The 16,605-nt window shown below is 39.2% G+C and overlaps 1 protein-coding gene across 1 annotated transcript in view; it reads left to right on the top strand.

Annotated features, from left to right (window-relative positions):
• The window catches only part of crebrf (creb3 regulatory factor), a 44,494-nt gene extending 28,310 nt beyond the window's left edge, over nucleotides 1–16,184 (top strand). The window contains exons 7-10 of the mRNA XM_034683794.1: nucleotides 2,295–2,484; nucleotides 2,615–2,688; nucleotides 2,790–2,909; nucleotides 3,974–16,184. Coding sequence (XP_034539685.1) covers nucleotides 2,295–2,484; nucleotides 2,615–2,688; nucleotides 2,790–2,909; nucleotides 3,974–4,092 — 503 coding nt within the window. The 3' untranslated portion in view covers nucleotides 4,093–16,184. The remainder of the gene's footprint in view (nucleotides 1–2,294; nucleotides 2,485–2,614; nucleotides 2,689–2,789; nucleotides 2,910–3,973) is intronic.
• The last annotated feature ends 421 nt before the right edge of the window (nucleotides 16,185–16,605 follow it).

The raw sequence follows: 16,605 nt of genomic DNA, 5'->3' as shown, positions 1-16,605 counted from the left end.
TTGATTAAAGATTATCTTATTGATTTAAAATGATTAATGTATACAGGTGGATTCTTTTATCTGCCTGTTGCGGTGGATTGAACATGAACCTGTCCTCATTCAGCTCTCCTTCTTCTCTGAGCTCTGCGGTTCACACACCTTTAAAAATAACCGAGGCAAATGTCACAACTTTGAACCCCGCCGCTATCGTCACCACCGCTCATGGTTTAACTTTCTTTGTTGAAATCAGGATCCAAGATGAAAATATATATATATTTTTTACCTCACCTTACAGTCTATGGTGTCACCAAGCAGAAGCTAAATGTGTCTGAACTCTTTTCCGCTGATCGATTTGACATGACGTGTGATCAGTGTGTCTCTGGTGTTGCTCATGTTAGTGAAAGTTAAGGCTGGCACACATTACAGGATCCTTCAAACCTTCACACATTTAGAGAGCACACACTTGATGACAACAAAAGACAGATCGCATAAGATCTCTCTCTCTTGATCTTATAGTGTGTGTTGTGCACTACGGAGCACACCCATAGACTGTAAATAAAATGGACAGCGTTGCTCCGCCTCTCCTGGGCGCCGCTGTAATAAGCTCCACCCTACAGCGTAGCGTCACAAGACGCTGTGTGTCCTTTAAAGTTTCACTCTACGGTGTCTGTGAATCAAAGGAAACCGGAAGTAAAACCCCGTTTTTTAAACTCTAATAACTAATGAAAAAGAAACTCTTCAGGAAAAAGAGGCCTTGGACACAAAACAGTCAAATACTAACTACATATCACCACAGCATACAGATGGGAGAAACATTCGACGTGTATTTATTTTCTAAAGTTTGACTGCTCCCTCATTCAAATGAATGGGGGAGACGGATTTTTTGACCTATACTGCAGCCAGCCACCAGGGGGCAGTCACACTGCTGAAAGCCTCACCACCAGGGCCGTATCTGGCATGCTTGAGCACACCACACACTAACTGATTCTTCAGCAGAGTATCAGGCTCTTCACGCTCAATATTCAAAATCTCACGTAGTAAAACGTGACTTTGGTGTAAACAAACATGGCGGACGAACAGGAAGAGGCAATGATGATTGTTTTCGGCCCTTTACTTTCTGAAATCACTCACAAAAAAGAAAAACCATTATGGAAAAACTCATGAAGACAGTGGGACTGTGGGCTGTATGCGTTACAGTGCGTGTTGTATTCATTACAGCGGTGAGTTTTCACCGGCGCCATGTTTTTGTTTGTTTTTACTTCCTCTTCCGTCACTCATCTGAGTCAGCTCGCGTCTTGATTGGCTTTTGCTCTGGTACACGTGACATCACACACTGTGCGTGCGCACACACTACAGGGTTTCTAGTCGCAAATATCAAACATGTTCATTATGTACCATCTCTCCTTCTGAGGCCGAGCGGACAAAATCACTCTTAACACACCCCACACCACAGGAACATCACACACCATGTTGTTTGCAAACATCAGACAATCAGGCCTTTGCTGGCTTTGATCGTGAGTAGGAGACAGGGACAAAAATCAGCCCGATTATCCTGTAGTGTGTACCCGCCTTTAATAACCGTTGTCAGGGGTTTTGACCAATCAGAATCAAGCATCTTACACAGCAGGAAGATCAGTAAGAAAGCCGGGTAATAAAAAGACTGTAAACAGGTCTGTGATGATGATCAGGAGTTTCCACAGCTTGTTGCAGAGATACAATACTTTAAGTGATCACGTCGGAAATATTAAACACATAACTGGAGCGTGTCTCATTTCTCTCGTAAACAGTCTTAAAAGAGAACAAACAAACTGTGTGAATGAAAAGCACATGCAGGATTATTCCTTTTAATTCTGTTTGGAATATAATTTAGTTTTTGGGATGACTCATTTAAGTATTTTAAAAGAAACAGCTTTAAAAGCTTTTAATAATTCAATCAAGTCTGAGGCACTCCGGTTCAGAAGACAGATCATTTTCTTTAGTACTGAATCCAGACTCGTGATAGATCTGCTGCAGGCTGCATCAACTCTGCCTCATTGGAAAAGAGGGATTAAAGTTGTCGAAAATTGAAGCAGCATTGAGAAGTAACCAGACAAATACAACTGCATTCTTTGATTTCTTCTTTAAGAACATCTTATGAATATTAATCTTTTTTTTTCCAGAATTAAAGCCCAATTACTCAGATTTATTCATCAGCATCTCTCCTCCTGATTTAAACAGAAGACCTCTGACATACCTGTGTAGAAGATGTCTGCTGAAACAGGAAACATGATGTGATAGCGATCTCTAACAGTGTCTTTTCATGTTTGTCATAAAAGGAAAGTACCTCCTGAAGAAGTCTCGCCGCACGGACGTCGAAGACCTGACTCCTAATCCGCGCAAGCTGCTGCAGATCGGCACCGAGCTTCGCAAACTGAATAAGGTGATCAGCGACTTGACCCCCGTCAGTGAGCTGCCTCTGACCGCTCGACCCCGGTCTCGCAAGGAGAAGAACAAACTGGCATCAAGGTAAAACATGCAGATTTTTAAATATACAATCACACTGACTTCCACTTAAGTTTTAAAAAGCTTCAGATCTTATGAAAGAAGTCGTAGCCCGGTTTATGTTTCATGTTTCTCTTTCCTGTTGTGTTTGCAGAGCCTGTCGTTTAAAGAAGAAGGCTCAGTATGAAGCAAACAAGGTGAAGCTCTGGGGACTCAGCACAGAATACGGTATGTTGCTCTATTTCTTTATTGATGTTGTTGTTGTTGTAATTTGTTCAAATCTCTGACCCTGATCACTTTGCTGTGTTTCTTTTCGTGTCTTCATTCAGATCGACTTCTGTTTGTGATCAACGCCATCAAGGAGGAAATCGTGGCCCGAGTGGAGGACACCTCTCCTCGCCCGACCAACATGAACGACACTCTGGAGCATCTCATCCAGGAGACACTTGGTAAGAACGAGAGAGCCCGACGACTGAGTTACTTTAAGCTTGTTGGTCATCGAGAAACAGTTATCACAGTACCTTAATAAATACTTGGATGATGAGAATCGTGATCAGGAAAGTGCAAAATACTTGGGCGCAGATTTAGCCTAATGGTTGAATTGCACACCCATGGAGCAGGCAGCACTGTCTGAATGAAGGTGTAAAAGCCACAAAAATAATGATAAATAAAAATACACAAAAATTAAAAAGAATAACACAAAATAAGTAAATTCATAAAAATAAAATAAAAATACATACTAATGTGATTAAATAAAAATAAATAAATAATTACATAATTACATAAATAAATAAAAATGAACAAAAATGCAAAAGAATAACACAAAATAAATAAATTCATAAAAATAAAATACATACAAATATGAATAAATAAATAAAAAAATTACATAAATAAAAATGAACAAAAATGCAAAAGAATAACACAAAATAAATAAATTCATAAAAATAAAAAAATAAAAAAATGAATATATAGAAATATAAATAAATACAAACATACATAAATGAAAAAAAAAATTAAAAAGTAAAATACAAAAAATAAAAATAAACAGAAGCTACTAATTCAAAAAGAAAGTGCAAAATCCAAATTCCGAGGACCTTCGTTTTTGGAAACCTCTGTGAAATATAACTCAAATTATCTGTCTTGTATATGATATCATGTTTAATATAATGTTCAGAGCAAAATAAACCACCACATTTTACTCTCTGAGAGTAATCAGCAGCTGAAAAAAGCTGCTGATGAGAAATAATATGGCTCATAAATCCAGAGTCAAGCTTTTAATTAACATCTCCCTAATAAATATCATGTTTTCTCTGCATCATTTAATGAACAACTATTTAACAAAAGCAAATGACGCCTTTACTCTAAGGAAATCAAAGTGATTGAATCTCTGGAAAAGAAAAATCATCCTACATCAAGATCGATCCACCCTGCGTGTTTAAATGAATCACTTCAGACAGTTAAATTCCATAAACAAGATTCCTCTCTAAAGGTATCTCTGTGTCTCTGTGTGCAGTGGCATCACCTGTTGCCGGGCAGACTTCGGACTTCGTCAACAAGATCTTGGAGAACACAGGACGCGGTGATCCCACCGGCGGACTGGTTGGCCTGCGAGTCCCCACCTCCAAAATCTAGACAAAGGGCGGTCCACTGAGAGGAGTGGACTAAATATTATCACCGTGCTGTCCCGTTGTAACTATGCTCCCCTCTGCATGCCCCTCCAACCCAGAGTACATACACATTGTTAGCCACACAAACACACATACCACCCCCTGTGTGTATCTATGTGTGCTTGTTATAGCCATGCACCTGTATGGCAGACACCCTAGCTTCCTGTCTCTGCACACCGCGTGCAGAGTCAGTGCGTCACCTTCTACCAACCCATCGCGAGCGTCTGTTGGGTAAAGCGCCTTTTTAAATACAAAAGGATGGTTAGGTGTGTAGCTAACGGCACGCTCCAGGTCCACTGGGGATTATTAGATGTGTTTAGCAAAGCATTGTGTACGGTCGGTTCTGCTTCCAGGGCTGAGACGAAAAACAGTCACACGAGTGTAACCACTGGAAAACTTTCACGCAACGTGTTTGAGGATGACAGAGGAAGAACTGTTGAGCGACAGACACCATTAAATGTAGAGGAAGTTCCAGTTATCATTTCCTAGAAGAGGTTCACCTCACATGGCTATAGAACATAGCATCAGGATGTCAGATCGACACACTTAGATAAGGACTTTGACTAAAAAAAAAAAAGAATCTTTGGTTGCACAGACTGCTGCAGGGAGAGAAAAGACGCAGCACGCTCTGAGGCGCCATGGGGTGGCAGGATATATTTTGTATTGAAGGCCTAAATATGTTCATGCCATCCCCTGTTTTTTGGAGTGGCAAATTCAAGCTCAAAACACAAAGAGCTGAAAGCTGAAAAAAACACAGACTTTCACAATAAAATGCCACAATCCTGCCGGGTTGAAGGTCGGAGCATGCAGTATGAGGCTTAATGCTTTTATTTTGAAAAACGTTCTCTAAATCAACAGCAGGTAGTTGTGCATGTGGTTTGGTGCTTTTTTGGCCTTGTGCTGGTTTTAACTGGACTGGGTGAAACGGGCAGTTTGCCAGTGTAGGAGCAGATAGTGAGGAAGATGATTGTTGATGAAGATGACATAAACAGTGATCCATCTCCTCGAGGAAACTGTAAATACGAAGTGTCTGCGAGTGGAAAAAAAATGGCACTGGCTTTCCTTTTTGTACAGCAGAGATGACCAGGCGAACAGTTTGGTATGTTCATACTATAGTGTTTGATCAGAGTTCTATTCATTGTGCCTTGTGTATGTATGTGTGTGTGTTTCTGTAAGCCTGACGGTGCGCGAGTGACTGTGTGTGTGTGTGCGAGTGTGTGTTAGAGGTGACTTAACGAGAGGAGGTGATTGGTCTGAGCTCCCTGAGGTCCGGCCAATGAGAGGACTACTTTACACTGAGGGAGATTGTTAGTGAATGTGAGAAGAGAGACACACCTGTGGGGTTTGTTGTGTATTTCAGTTGTCTGAAGATATTCTGAATGTACATAAAAGAAACGGAAGCTCTTGTTGCGTGATGCCACAGAGTCTGTGTATATAGGAGGGCTCTGCAATAGATTACTTTCTGGTTTTTGGTACTCTGTCTTTAGGGATCGGGGGATGGGGTTAACAGATATTTTCGTTAAGAGTTACAAAAATATTTGCACACTATATTTTGATTGTTTTTTGTACCAAAGACACATGCAACGAAATGGCGAACAGCCAGTTAAAGTAAGGTTTTGCACAGCTTACCTGACGCCGTATTGAATGTAAGAAATGTGGGAGGGTCAGGGAACTTCATTGAACTGTGAAATTAGCTTGGGTCCAATTCTGTACAGAAAAGGAACATTCATTCATTCTTTTTTTTTTGAATCTAGAAGTTAATCCCATCGACGGGCTTCTTCAGTAGATTTGTCGCTTAGCAAAGCACTTCATTCCTGAACGGATTCCTCCCTCCACATGCTAAATGTGTTCATGGCGCTTTTTAGGACAGAGAACTAAGAGCGCTGGTAGATAAGCTATGTTACATATTTTTTTTTCTTGTTTGTCAAAATGTCACCAACAATAACCAAAATGTTTTGTTGTGTCACTTGTTTTGATTTTTCTGTATGTAGACGAGGTCTAGTTCATTGACATAATATTAACTGAATTGTGTTCTAAGTACTGTATATAGAAACATTAATGATATATATCTATCGATGGTGAAACGCCACTTTTCATGACAACTGATTCATTTTTAAACATGACACATTTCTAAAGCCTACCCTTGCATCCAGAACGTTAGAGGAAAAAACACAAAAGCCAAAAAAAAAAGTTCTTGTTATATTTTTGTACTTTAGCTGCCTGCTAGCTTTCCTGACGGATCGTTGGTCAGATTTTCTCCCTGTGGAGAGAAGGAGGAGAGAAAGGTCTTACAGAGCAGTCTGATAGTTTGACCTCGGGTCTCATTCGCTGGCTGAGTGACATGCAGGTAATCTGGACTGGATTTATTTCAAACACAATGCAGTGAAGCTCTGGTCTAGTTTAAACGTCTATAAAGAGAACCAGGACACACACGGGGATGTGTTCAGAAGCATGAGGATGTAGGAGCAGATGAGGAAGAGGTGTTACTACAGGTGCAAGCCAAAGCCATTATAATTTGTTCCCAGGTTGATCTGGATTCAGCACTGTGTATTTCCACTTTTGATTTTAACACATATTTACTTCTTAACCACGGAGGCGGTTGAATTTCGTGTGTCCTGGGATTGACGCAGCCGCCTTTGAGGTGACATAGCTGAATGTTATCCTGCCTGGTCTCGCCTCTGGTCCTCAGCTTACATCCATCCTCGTGGGCAGAATAATTCAGATCATAGAGTTCAAATGTCCGACCCACAAATGGACAGTGCGTCCACAACCCCCTCAGAAATAAAAACAAACTGCATGATGCCTGTATGCTTGCCTCCGTGCTGTGCCTTCAGAGGAGACGCTGCCAATCCCAGGAACTCTCCAATTCAACCGCACTCGACTTGGTTAGCAGGAAAATACAAAGAGTTAGTGCTTGGCGAGGCTGAATTCAGGTTAGTTAAGATGAAAAAATCCTCCTTCACTGAATGAACTCTGACGATGGTGGTGCAGACCTGCAGCCTGTCTGTATCATGTGATTGAATAATAGCCAGTGCTCCACACACACATATATAAATATATATATTTTTACTGTTTCTGTTCCGTCTAAAAAGGGAGAAATGGTGCTTTTTCTGAAACTAGAATGAGGAGTTTCCATGATTCTTATTTTAGTCTAGTTGTAGCCTAATGACTTGCTCCCCCCGACCGTCCATAGCTATTTTCTTAGTAGTGATTCATTTTGTAAATAGACTACATAAGTTAATATGTATCTTCTAAATGTTAGATATATGTATAGAATACTCTATCTTATATGTTTGAAAACAAAAGCACTTTGTCCAAAAAAGGAAAAAAAAAATTAAAAAGAAAAGCATTTTTTTCTTCCATTTGCTGCTAAAGGCCTGGTGTGAATGCTGCAAGTGTACTTGACGACTACTTGCTAGGATAGGTTTATGACCTGACTCGGGTCGGGTCTGTAAACAAGCAAGCAATCGTTGGAGCCATGTGATGATATGAGGTATTGAATGGGAGCATATCATTGCTTGGCTGTGAGGAGTTTGGTGTCTTGACAGGATAGGTCTATTTCCTGGTCAGGGGGATAGCGTGATTGTGGTCTTAAAAAAAAAGAGAGGGTTTTGATTCCAGGGCCCCTACGTTGATCCTGATGCTGACCCCCTTGGCTTCATGATTAATTGCCTTCAGTAGAGGTTTCCTATGGAAAAACTGATTCTGCTTTGGCTTCCTCTTCAGGGTGATGTACAGTGTAGACACATTTCTCCAGAGAGCTATATTGTTATCATTTGTAAACTGATTTCTACTTGTGACTTAATGAGGAGGGGTTTAGCCCGGGGCGGCCCGGAAGAGCCCATTTGAATATGCTGTTCCAGGTCGCCTTAGGGGGAAGTTACTATATCACTGTACTGTATGGCAAGCCAATTACAAATGGAGACTCAATCCGGACACTTATTGCCTTCTTAAACAACTTTTCATAACACACAAACAAAAATAATAACACGGCAGACGTGTCGGGTCTCAAGGGATCTTCCTGAGATTGATGGCATGATCATTCTGCGTGTATACGGACAACAACAACAACAACAACAACAACAACAACAAACCATTCAGCCTGATTGGCTCAAAACAACCTTGACTGAAGAGCAGGCGCGGTGAAAATAAATCTGAAAAATTGCTTCAAATTTGGACGGCTTGTGCTCAGTTTGATCAACATTTGAAGCATCGTTTCAGCTGAGGTTTCTGCCCAGGTCTGATTAGGGGGTCGACGGCGGCGGTGAAAGGGCCGCTGGTCGACCGGCAGTAGATGGGCTTATGAGAAGGAGGAGTGTGTGTTTTGATGCTGATCACGAGGCTGGTTCAAGATAGAGTCCTCACAGGTTTTTACATTTAACATGATAGGCGCAAGCTGTGCAACTTTACATTCAAACCAGGAGACTCTGTGGCATTTTAACAGTTGAGGAGTGAGTGAAAAATCCACGCCAGTAAAACTATTCCTTCTACTTTTTATTTCTGATGACGTTAATCCTATACAGTCAACTATTAAGCTAATAGAGTGTGTGACTTTGTGCTACTCTTGTCCAATAAAAGCTAAGTGGATCCATAAAGCTCTTCTTCAGCAAATCAGGGTAATATCGTTCTTCTATCTGACATATGTGATGACATATAAAATCAAAAGAAAGTATATTTATGTATTCCAATTATTGTCGCCATTCTTTACTCTGTACAAAATATTTTATGTGCGTGCGTGTGTGTGTGCGTGTGTGTTATGATAAATGTCAATCATTATAGTGCAATGCTCTCTACAAGAACTGAAAACAGGCCAACAGACTTGTCACAGATTTCCAGCTTCAAACAAAAAAACACAACTTTTAAAACAAACGTCCTCTCACCAACGAATTAGATTCTGATTCCTCGCCTGGGATTCGTCACATGGTGCTGATTACTTTTCATTACATCAGATTTAACCCCCAGATTGAAAATGGCATCAGATCTATTCATGAGTAACATTGATTGTGTGATTATTGTTCCCCAGACTGTCCCTGTTGGACCAATCAGAGGAAGATTCACACTCAAGTCTTTCTCTCAGCAGCAGCAACAGACTGCTGGTTTCTGTGTTACTGACCTGTTGTGATCATTGTTGTTCAGCATTACATTATTTCTTCTGTAAAAAGCCAGACTCTTCGATTTTATGTTACTGCCTGAAGTCAGAGTGGAACACAATATTGCCCACGTCTTCTAAATAAATACACGTACTCTGGTGTTTAAAAAAAAACATGGTCCGTCATTATTTACAGAGCAGATACTCAGACCTCCCGAGGGAATACTTGGTAATGCTTTTTTAGCATCTCTGTGATTTTCTGATTATTTAAAAGAAAGACAGATCAGGAAAAATTTAAAAAGTGGTGTTACATTTTATTTCCAGTTAATCGGATCCCATTTACAACAAGCGGGTCAGCTACTACTGCTAAACAAATCCCATTTATTAACAGGCAACATATGAATCAACATCAAAAGTAAATAAAGTTTATATTTTTATAAATATTTGCTTGTTTTTTATTTATATTTATGTTTTTGACTATTATAAAATTACTATCAGACAGAGAAAAGGTGCTGCATGTAGTAACGACCCCTCAGATCATTTATAACACCCTCACCCGTCATTCAAAATTCAAAAAACAGATTTTCAGCCCCTGAAAATATTTGAATTTAACACAAATACTTTTCCTTTAAGTCGTTTTTGAACTGATGTATCATGAGGCATGATAATTGTATATATTTCTTAATGAAAATCTAGTGCAGTGCTAGTTGTTATTAAGTCATATTAGCATATCAAGCTAGCGTACGTTTCAAATGTTGCATAAGCATGAAGTATTTAAAAATTCACGCTGTGTTCTTGTCCTGCAGAAATATCTGTGTGATGTGTGTTCAAAGTTAAGTGAACATTTTGGTGCTTTAGTGACTAACAAAGTAGATTTCACAGAAGGTGGAGGAGACCAAAATCAGAGCTAAAAAGATCAGCAACTTATGTTTAACAATGAATGAGTAAAGGTCAGCCTTAAATATTCAGATTTGTTCTCATCAGGAGCTTATTGGTAAATCACAGATCTATGAGAAAAGTGATATCAAATATTATTAGCGATATACAAATTCATTTGAACAAAACAACAACCTCTCGCTGGATGTGATGTCAGATCTCAGAGTCTGGTTTTGAGTCTCTTTTCGAGGCTTTTCAAATGTTTCCTGTCTTGTTTGAATCCATGTGGGCTGCCCCCTCGTCCAAACGCCTCGTCTTCGGAGGCCGTGTGCTTACTACCCTCTGCGTTCTCTCCCCCGTGTCTCGACGACACGCCAGTAATGTACTCTGTGATGAAATATACAGTGAGAACACTGCATGCTGCATAGCACTGAGAGAAACAAGTGATCTCTGCATATTTGGAAAAAAAAACGTGGCGTCATAAAGTTAACTCACTGTACTCTCAGTTGAATGATTTCATACTTGCTGCTAATGAATGAGCACAAAGAGACTTTAGATTTTGGTTAAGCGTGTCTACAACACAAATACAGTATAACAATAACACACAACCCCCGTTTCTCTCCACACTCTTTTCCTACAACAGTCAAACGACCAACAGTGTTACTCACCTTGAACTTGGGTTTATACTTTTAACCAGAAAAAAAAACATACTTTGAATATGATGCCTGCTGAACCAGGTGCCTTAATCAATTATATGAGAACATAAATCTGCACCTTCTGTCAGTCTGGAGGGGGTTTCCCGACAGAAACAAGGGGCTGGGTTTCCCAAAACCGACACTTCAAGTACAAATGAAAGTCTTATTGTCCCCAAAGTCATATGTTTTATAAACTGATCCGCCTTCACAGCAGATACGAGCTGTTTATTGTAATATGCATTGTAAGGAATTCCCTTTTGAAGCATCACTGAAGAAGAGCATACGTGACAACTTGTTGTTTTGGGAAACCTGGTTCTGTTTTTAGCTCTTTCTCTGCCCACTATGCCACGTTATTGTGTTTTCTGTATCGGCTGCTATTGCTGCTATCACCGCTGGTGTGTCCGTAGAAGAGCAAACTTCCACTGTGTCTGAGGCAGAGGGAGACTTGGGCCTGCTTTTTACCTTAAGAATTGAAAATGCATCTTCTTCTTTGGTTTCGACATGGAGCCACTTGAGACTTTTTAGAGAAAGACAAAAAAACAAAACAAAAAACATACTTTCCATTTCTTAACTTTGCTATTATGAAGTGCCAGACCCTCCTTGAAGTCAGTGTTGGCACTGAGTCGCAGGTTGCGAATGAAGCGACAAACTGAGCGTGGAGGTAAACTGTGGTGCTAATCTGTCTGTGGCTGGGTGCTAACATGGCTGTGTTCACAAGCTGTATTAGCCATATTATTCCTTCTGTTGATGACTCGGGTCAGTCTTGTGTTTCTGACTGCTGCACTGCTGTACGCTGACATGGCGAGGTATAACTGCTGCTTTGCTGATGAATGTAGATTAGTCTTCCTCAGCAGGATCATTCAGACAGGTGTGAGTGTCTGGTGGAGATTTTCCTGTTGTTCTATTTCCTTCTTTTTGTTTGACACACAGAGGAAGCCTCTTGTCGTCTGATCCCAGAAAGATCATGAATGTTGTATCTTTATAAGGCCGCTGTCCAGGTTGTGTGTTAAAACTTTATTTTGAATAATATTATGGTTGAATATTTATGCTTTGACTCTGTCAAATGTTGCTTGTTTGAAAAAAAAAATCTCAAAATTATTTGTATTTTTTTGCCTTTTTTCCAGATCCCACTTTCTATAGCATTGGTTTGATATTTATGTATTTTGTCCTTTGAATTAATGTGTTAAATTGTTAAAACTAGACTTTATAGCTTTTCCACTGGTGCAGGCTTCACCAGGCGTCAGAGGCTTTACATGAGGCTCACAGACATGAATCACTGTCAGGATGAAACCAGATATTTTTACATGATTCCCTGATTACCTGACAAGAACTCCTTATAATCTATTCATATTATATCGCTCATATTTATTGTGTACGTCAATATGTAATAAAAGTAATATTTTTATACAATCCTGCCACTACACCCCAGAGCTAATCAATACAAAGACGAGAATGTAAATGATTTAAAGATGGATAAGTTAGAGACATTATCCATGAGACACACCCACTCAAAATTAGTTATATTACTTATTATTATAAGTCTAAAAATAACTAAGTAAATCAGGTAAATGTGTCATTTTTTGCAAAAACCTGCAAAATACCTGCAGGTAAAATAACAAAGCACCTTAAAATATTTACTCAACAGATAACAAATACTTCAACTTTATAAAAAAGCACTTATTTGTCTATTTTCCAAGTGTTGGCTAAGAAGCTGAACAGCTTTCAAATGTTTTTTTCTCAATAAATAAGCTATAACCAGTTAGCTTAGCTTAGTTTAGCTTAGCATAAAGACTGGAAACAAAGGGAAAGCTAGCGTGGCTCTGTCCAATTAAAGAAACATCCACCAACCAACCATTCTAAAGCTCCCTGGTTGTTGTGTTTTATCATTTTATTATATATATTTTATTTTTTATTTAACTTGTACATAACTAAACTTAAAGGATTATTTTACTGTGTTTTAGTGAGAGGCTCCTGTGAGTCCTGTTGTTGTCTGTGATGAACTCAAAGAAAAATGATGTGATTAGGTCAGGATTTTTGGGATGTGTGGTCCCAGAATTTTGCAACAACCCTCATTGTCCCACAGGGAAGTTAAATGTCACTACACTAACAGGCCAATTCAAAAAATGGACAAAGTAGAACAAAAGTCTAAGAAAATAAAAAATCAGACTACCTTTGTACATATATTTCTGTTTCCTGTGCTGCTATAAATCAACCTGCTACCACTGATACAGTCATTAATCTGGCTTAGTCACCTCAGGGGTCATGTGACAACAAAGAAAAGTGGAAACAGATCATATTTGCACGGTTTTATTTAAAATATAATCACTATTTTTCATTTAAAATATGCTATTGTTTTTTGAAGGCAATTCATGACCCCTCTATCAGTATTTCGTGACCATCTACTTTGGGTAAAAAAAATGTTAAGAAAAATGTTAAAAAATGTTAAAAACAGGATGGATCTTGATTTTAATTGGGTAATTAGAAGATTTAAATTCTAAAAGTGTTTGTCCATTCAAACATATTTTACATTCCTTAAGTATGTTATCAAAATCTGTTTATAAAATTGCAGAAAACACTCCACACTTTACCTTTCTTCAGAATCCTGTTTATATCATGAGTTACCTTCTTTGTATCACGTTGTCCCGTATTATTCAGGGTGATCACTTCAGATCTGCAGTTCCATCGTGGCTCTGAGTAGTCTTTGTCTGTGAGGCTCATGAAGTGTTCTGTCATTGGAGGTTTACGGCGTCAGAAGGGGAATTTCACCTTTTTTCACACAGCAGCCATTTTTGTCCGATGTCATGCTCATGATGAGAAGCTCGGATATGAGTGTACTTTTGTACGACTGTATTACAGTTTGTAAGTCTTACTAATGAGGGAAATCTTACAACTGTTATCGTTTCACTGGTTTGCATTAAAAGACGACTGATAATGAAAATCTGGACACATCTAAGTCCAAAACAACAAGTTTGATAAGCTACTAGCTTAAAACACCTGATAGCACTTACTTGCTAGCTAACATTACACTGGCTAAAAGGTAAATTCCTTGCAAAGATAAGGCTAGCTAAGTAGTGAGGTCCTATTTGACATTTAGTTAGCTCAGAAGTAAATTCTGTGCTAGCTTGACAGCATCTTAGAAACAACTTCCTGCTTAACTTTACATTAGCCGAGAGGAAGACTAGCTAGCTAAGTAGTGCAGTCCTATTTGACATTTAGTTAGCTCAGAAGTAAATTCTGTGCTAGCTTGACAGCAGCTTAGAAACAACATCTACTTAACTTTACATTAGCTGAGAAGAAAACTAGCTAGCTAAGTAGTGCAGTCCTTTCTGACATTGAGTTAGCTCAGAAGTAAATTCTGTGCTAGCTTGACAGCAGCCTAGAAACAACTTCCTGCTTAACTTTACATTAGCTGAGAAGAAGATGCTAGCTAAGTAGTGCAGTCCTTTCTGACATTGAGTTAGCTCAGAAGTAAATTCTGTGCTAGCTTGACAGCAGCCTAGAAACAACTTCCTGCTTAACTTTACATTAGCTGAGAAGAAGACGCTAGCTAACATTATGCTAGCGCAGAAGTAAATACCCTACCCACCTGATATCAGCTTTGAAAGAAATGCCTTACTAGCATTAAAATATCTACAAAGTGAACTCTTTCCTAAGTTAAAATTATGTTAGCTAGGATTTAAATAATTCAACCAAACATTGATATTAGCTTTTAGGCACTAATTAGCTAATGGGCATATTAGCTAGCAAGTGCCTGAATGCTAGAAGTAACACACAAATATTGTCGCTGTCCGTTGTCTTTGTCGTGGCACATCATTTAGGAAGCAGTGAAATAATTGTGAACGTCAGATAGCCTGAGTTTATAGGATCTACAATCTGTAATACAGCGGTGTAACTTTACAGAAGTGTTTCTGATTATGACCTCGGATGAAAAAAAGCCTCTCAGTGTAAACATGGTTGGAAAGAGAACCTCGCCTTGACACAACTCTAATTTTCTCCTGACTCTGAGGATCAGGCGCTCCACAGCGTTGGGGCTCAGGTTTGGAGTTTAATGTTGCTGACAACATAAAAAATAATTGATGAGTTTTCTGGGAAAACTTCACCACCGCGCCAGAGATGCCCCCTCCTTCCTTCCCTCCCTCCCTCCTTCCCTTCCCTTCCTTCCTTTTCTTCAGGGTGCTGTATTTTTATTTTTTTATCTTTTTATCAGAAGAGCTTTGATTTGCAGTCATCTTGTCAGGGAGCTCCTGAGATTAGCCAGGGGCCACCTAGTAAAGGCTGGTGGGCAGAGACCCCTCACCCTCTCCTACAATCAAAGATGATGAGGAAGAAGGGGTTCGTTTCCTCTCCTGCAGACTGATCTTATTGAAACAAACGACAACATCACATCCTAAATAATAACAAAGAAACCCTCTTTTCTACCCGCTCTATCTACACACTCATCGTCCAACACTGCAACGATTGGCCTCCCTCCAGACTTGCCAAAATGCATGGAGTGAGAGAATTTAACAAAAAGAAAAAGTAAATCTTAAACATCTTTTCTGTGTCTTTTTCTTTTTTGATTTCGATGATAAAAACACATAATTTAAGACGATTTTTATTTAGGAAATCCATACAAGTCCAAACATGTAGAGGATGTGTGAGGTATCGGTCACCCTGAGCTTCACAGCTACATGCCATCGTTCTGATGCTTCTGGTCTTGTATGGTAACTTATTTGATTAGATCAACAGCATGGGATCTCTCTGTAGTTAGTCCTGTGTGTGTTCCTCTCCCCAGTCTCAGTAGGAAGACTGTTCTCCATTGCTAAGTGCTCTATAATAGATCTCTTGGTGATTCTAATTTCATAAAGAAGCAAAACCTGCAGAAAGTAAAGTATCCTGCTGAAACTAACTTGATCCTCTCTTTAGCAATGAAGTCTATATTTGTAGTTCACATATATGCCTGTTCAAATACAATATCTTGACAGTTGTTATATTTATGTTGTGTAATAAATGTTGTGCTGGGTTTTGCTTTTGGTTTATCTAACTGTCTTTTTGTTTTACATTGTATTTTATTTCTCTTGGAGGCACAGTGGGTGGCTTTATGCACAAGCAAGGAAATCTAAAAGAGTTTTGATTCTTTTTTCTTTTTTTGATTTGTACTGTAAGGACTCATTAAGTTTCAGAGCTTCAGATAGTTTTTGTCTCTGGCTGCTCGACATCCTGCGGACACCTGCCCTGAAACTCTGTTGTGTTTTTCGTGCCTCTTTCTCTGTTTTTCTTTCTTTTCTTATTTTTTAAAATCATTCTTTCTCTGTTGTATCAGCCAGGAGTTGATACTACAGCTCTGCTTGTAACCACAGTAGTCTGATTATGTTTATTGATTTTAATATGAAAACAATAAAACCATTAGCACCCCAACTTGACTCTTGATTCTTTCATGGGTTTCTATAACTGTGTGCAGGGTTCCCATGCGTCCTGGAAAACCTGGAAAACCTGGAAAACAGTTGACCAGTTTTCCAGTACTGGAAAACACCTGGAAAATGGGAGGAAAAGTAAAATGTCCTGGAAAATCACATACAGTCCTGGAAAATTATTCCAACATGGCTGCGTGCGACCTGACCCTATTAACAAAACACATCCCCATTCATTGAAAGTTGAGCACACGCTGTGCTGGAAAAGACAGCGACACTGCGCAACTTTCTTCACATCTTTTCTCCTTCACTTCATAATCATGCATTCACAGGAAACGGGGGTATATGGTCTAGTTTTATGGTACATTAACCTTGTAGAGTGCTCTATTGATTCAAAGAGTCTTATATTTAAGTTATAGTGTGACCAG

Source organism: Notolabrus celidotus, chromosome 5 (assembly GCF_009762535.1).
Source record: "Notolabrus celidotus isolate fNotCel1 chromosome 5, fNotCel1.pri, whole genome shotgun sequence".
Lineage (NCBI taxonomy): Eukaryota > Metazoa > Chordata > Actinopteri > Labriformes > Labridae > Notolabrus > Notolabrus celidotus.
Note: the sequence above shows the minus strand (reverse complement) of the source record. Positions and strands in the feature narration are given on the sequence as shown.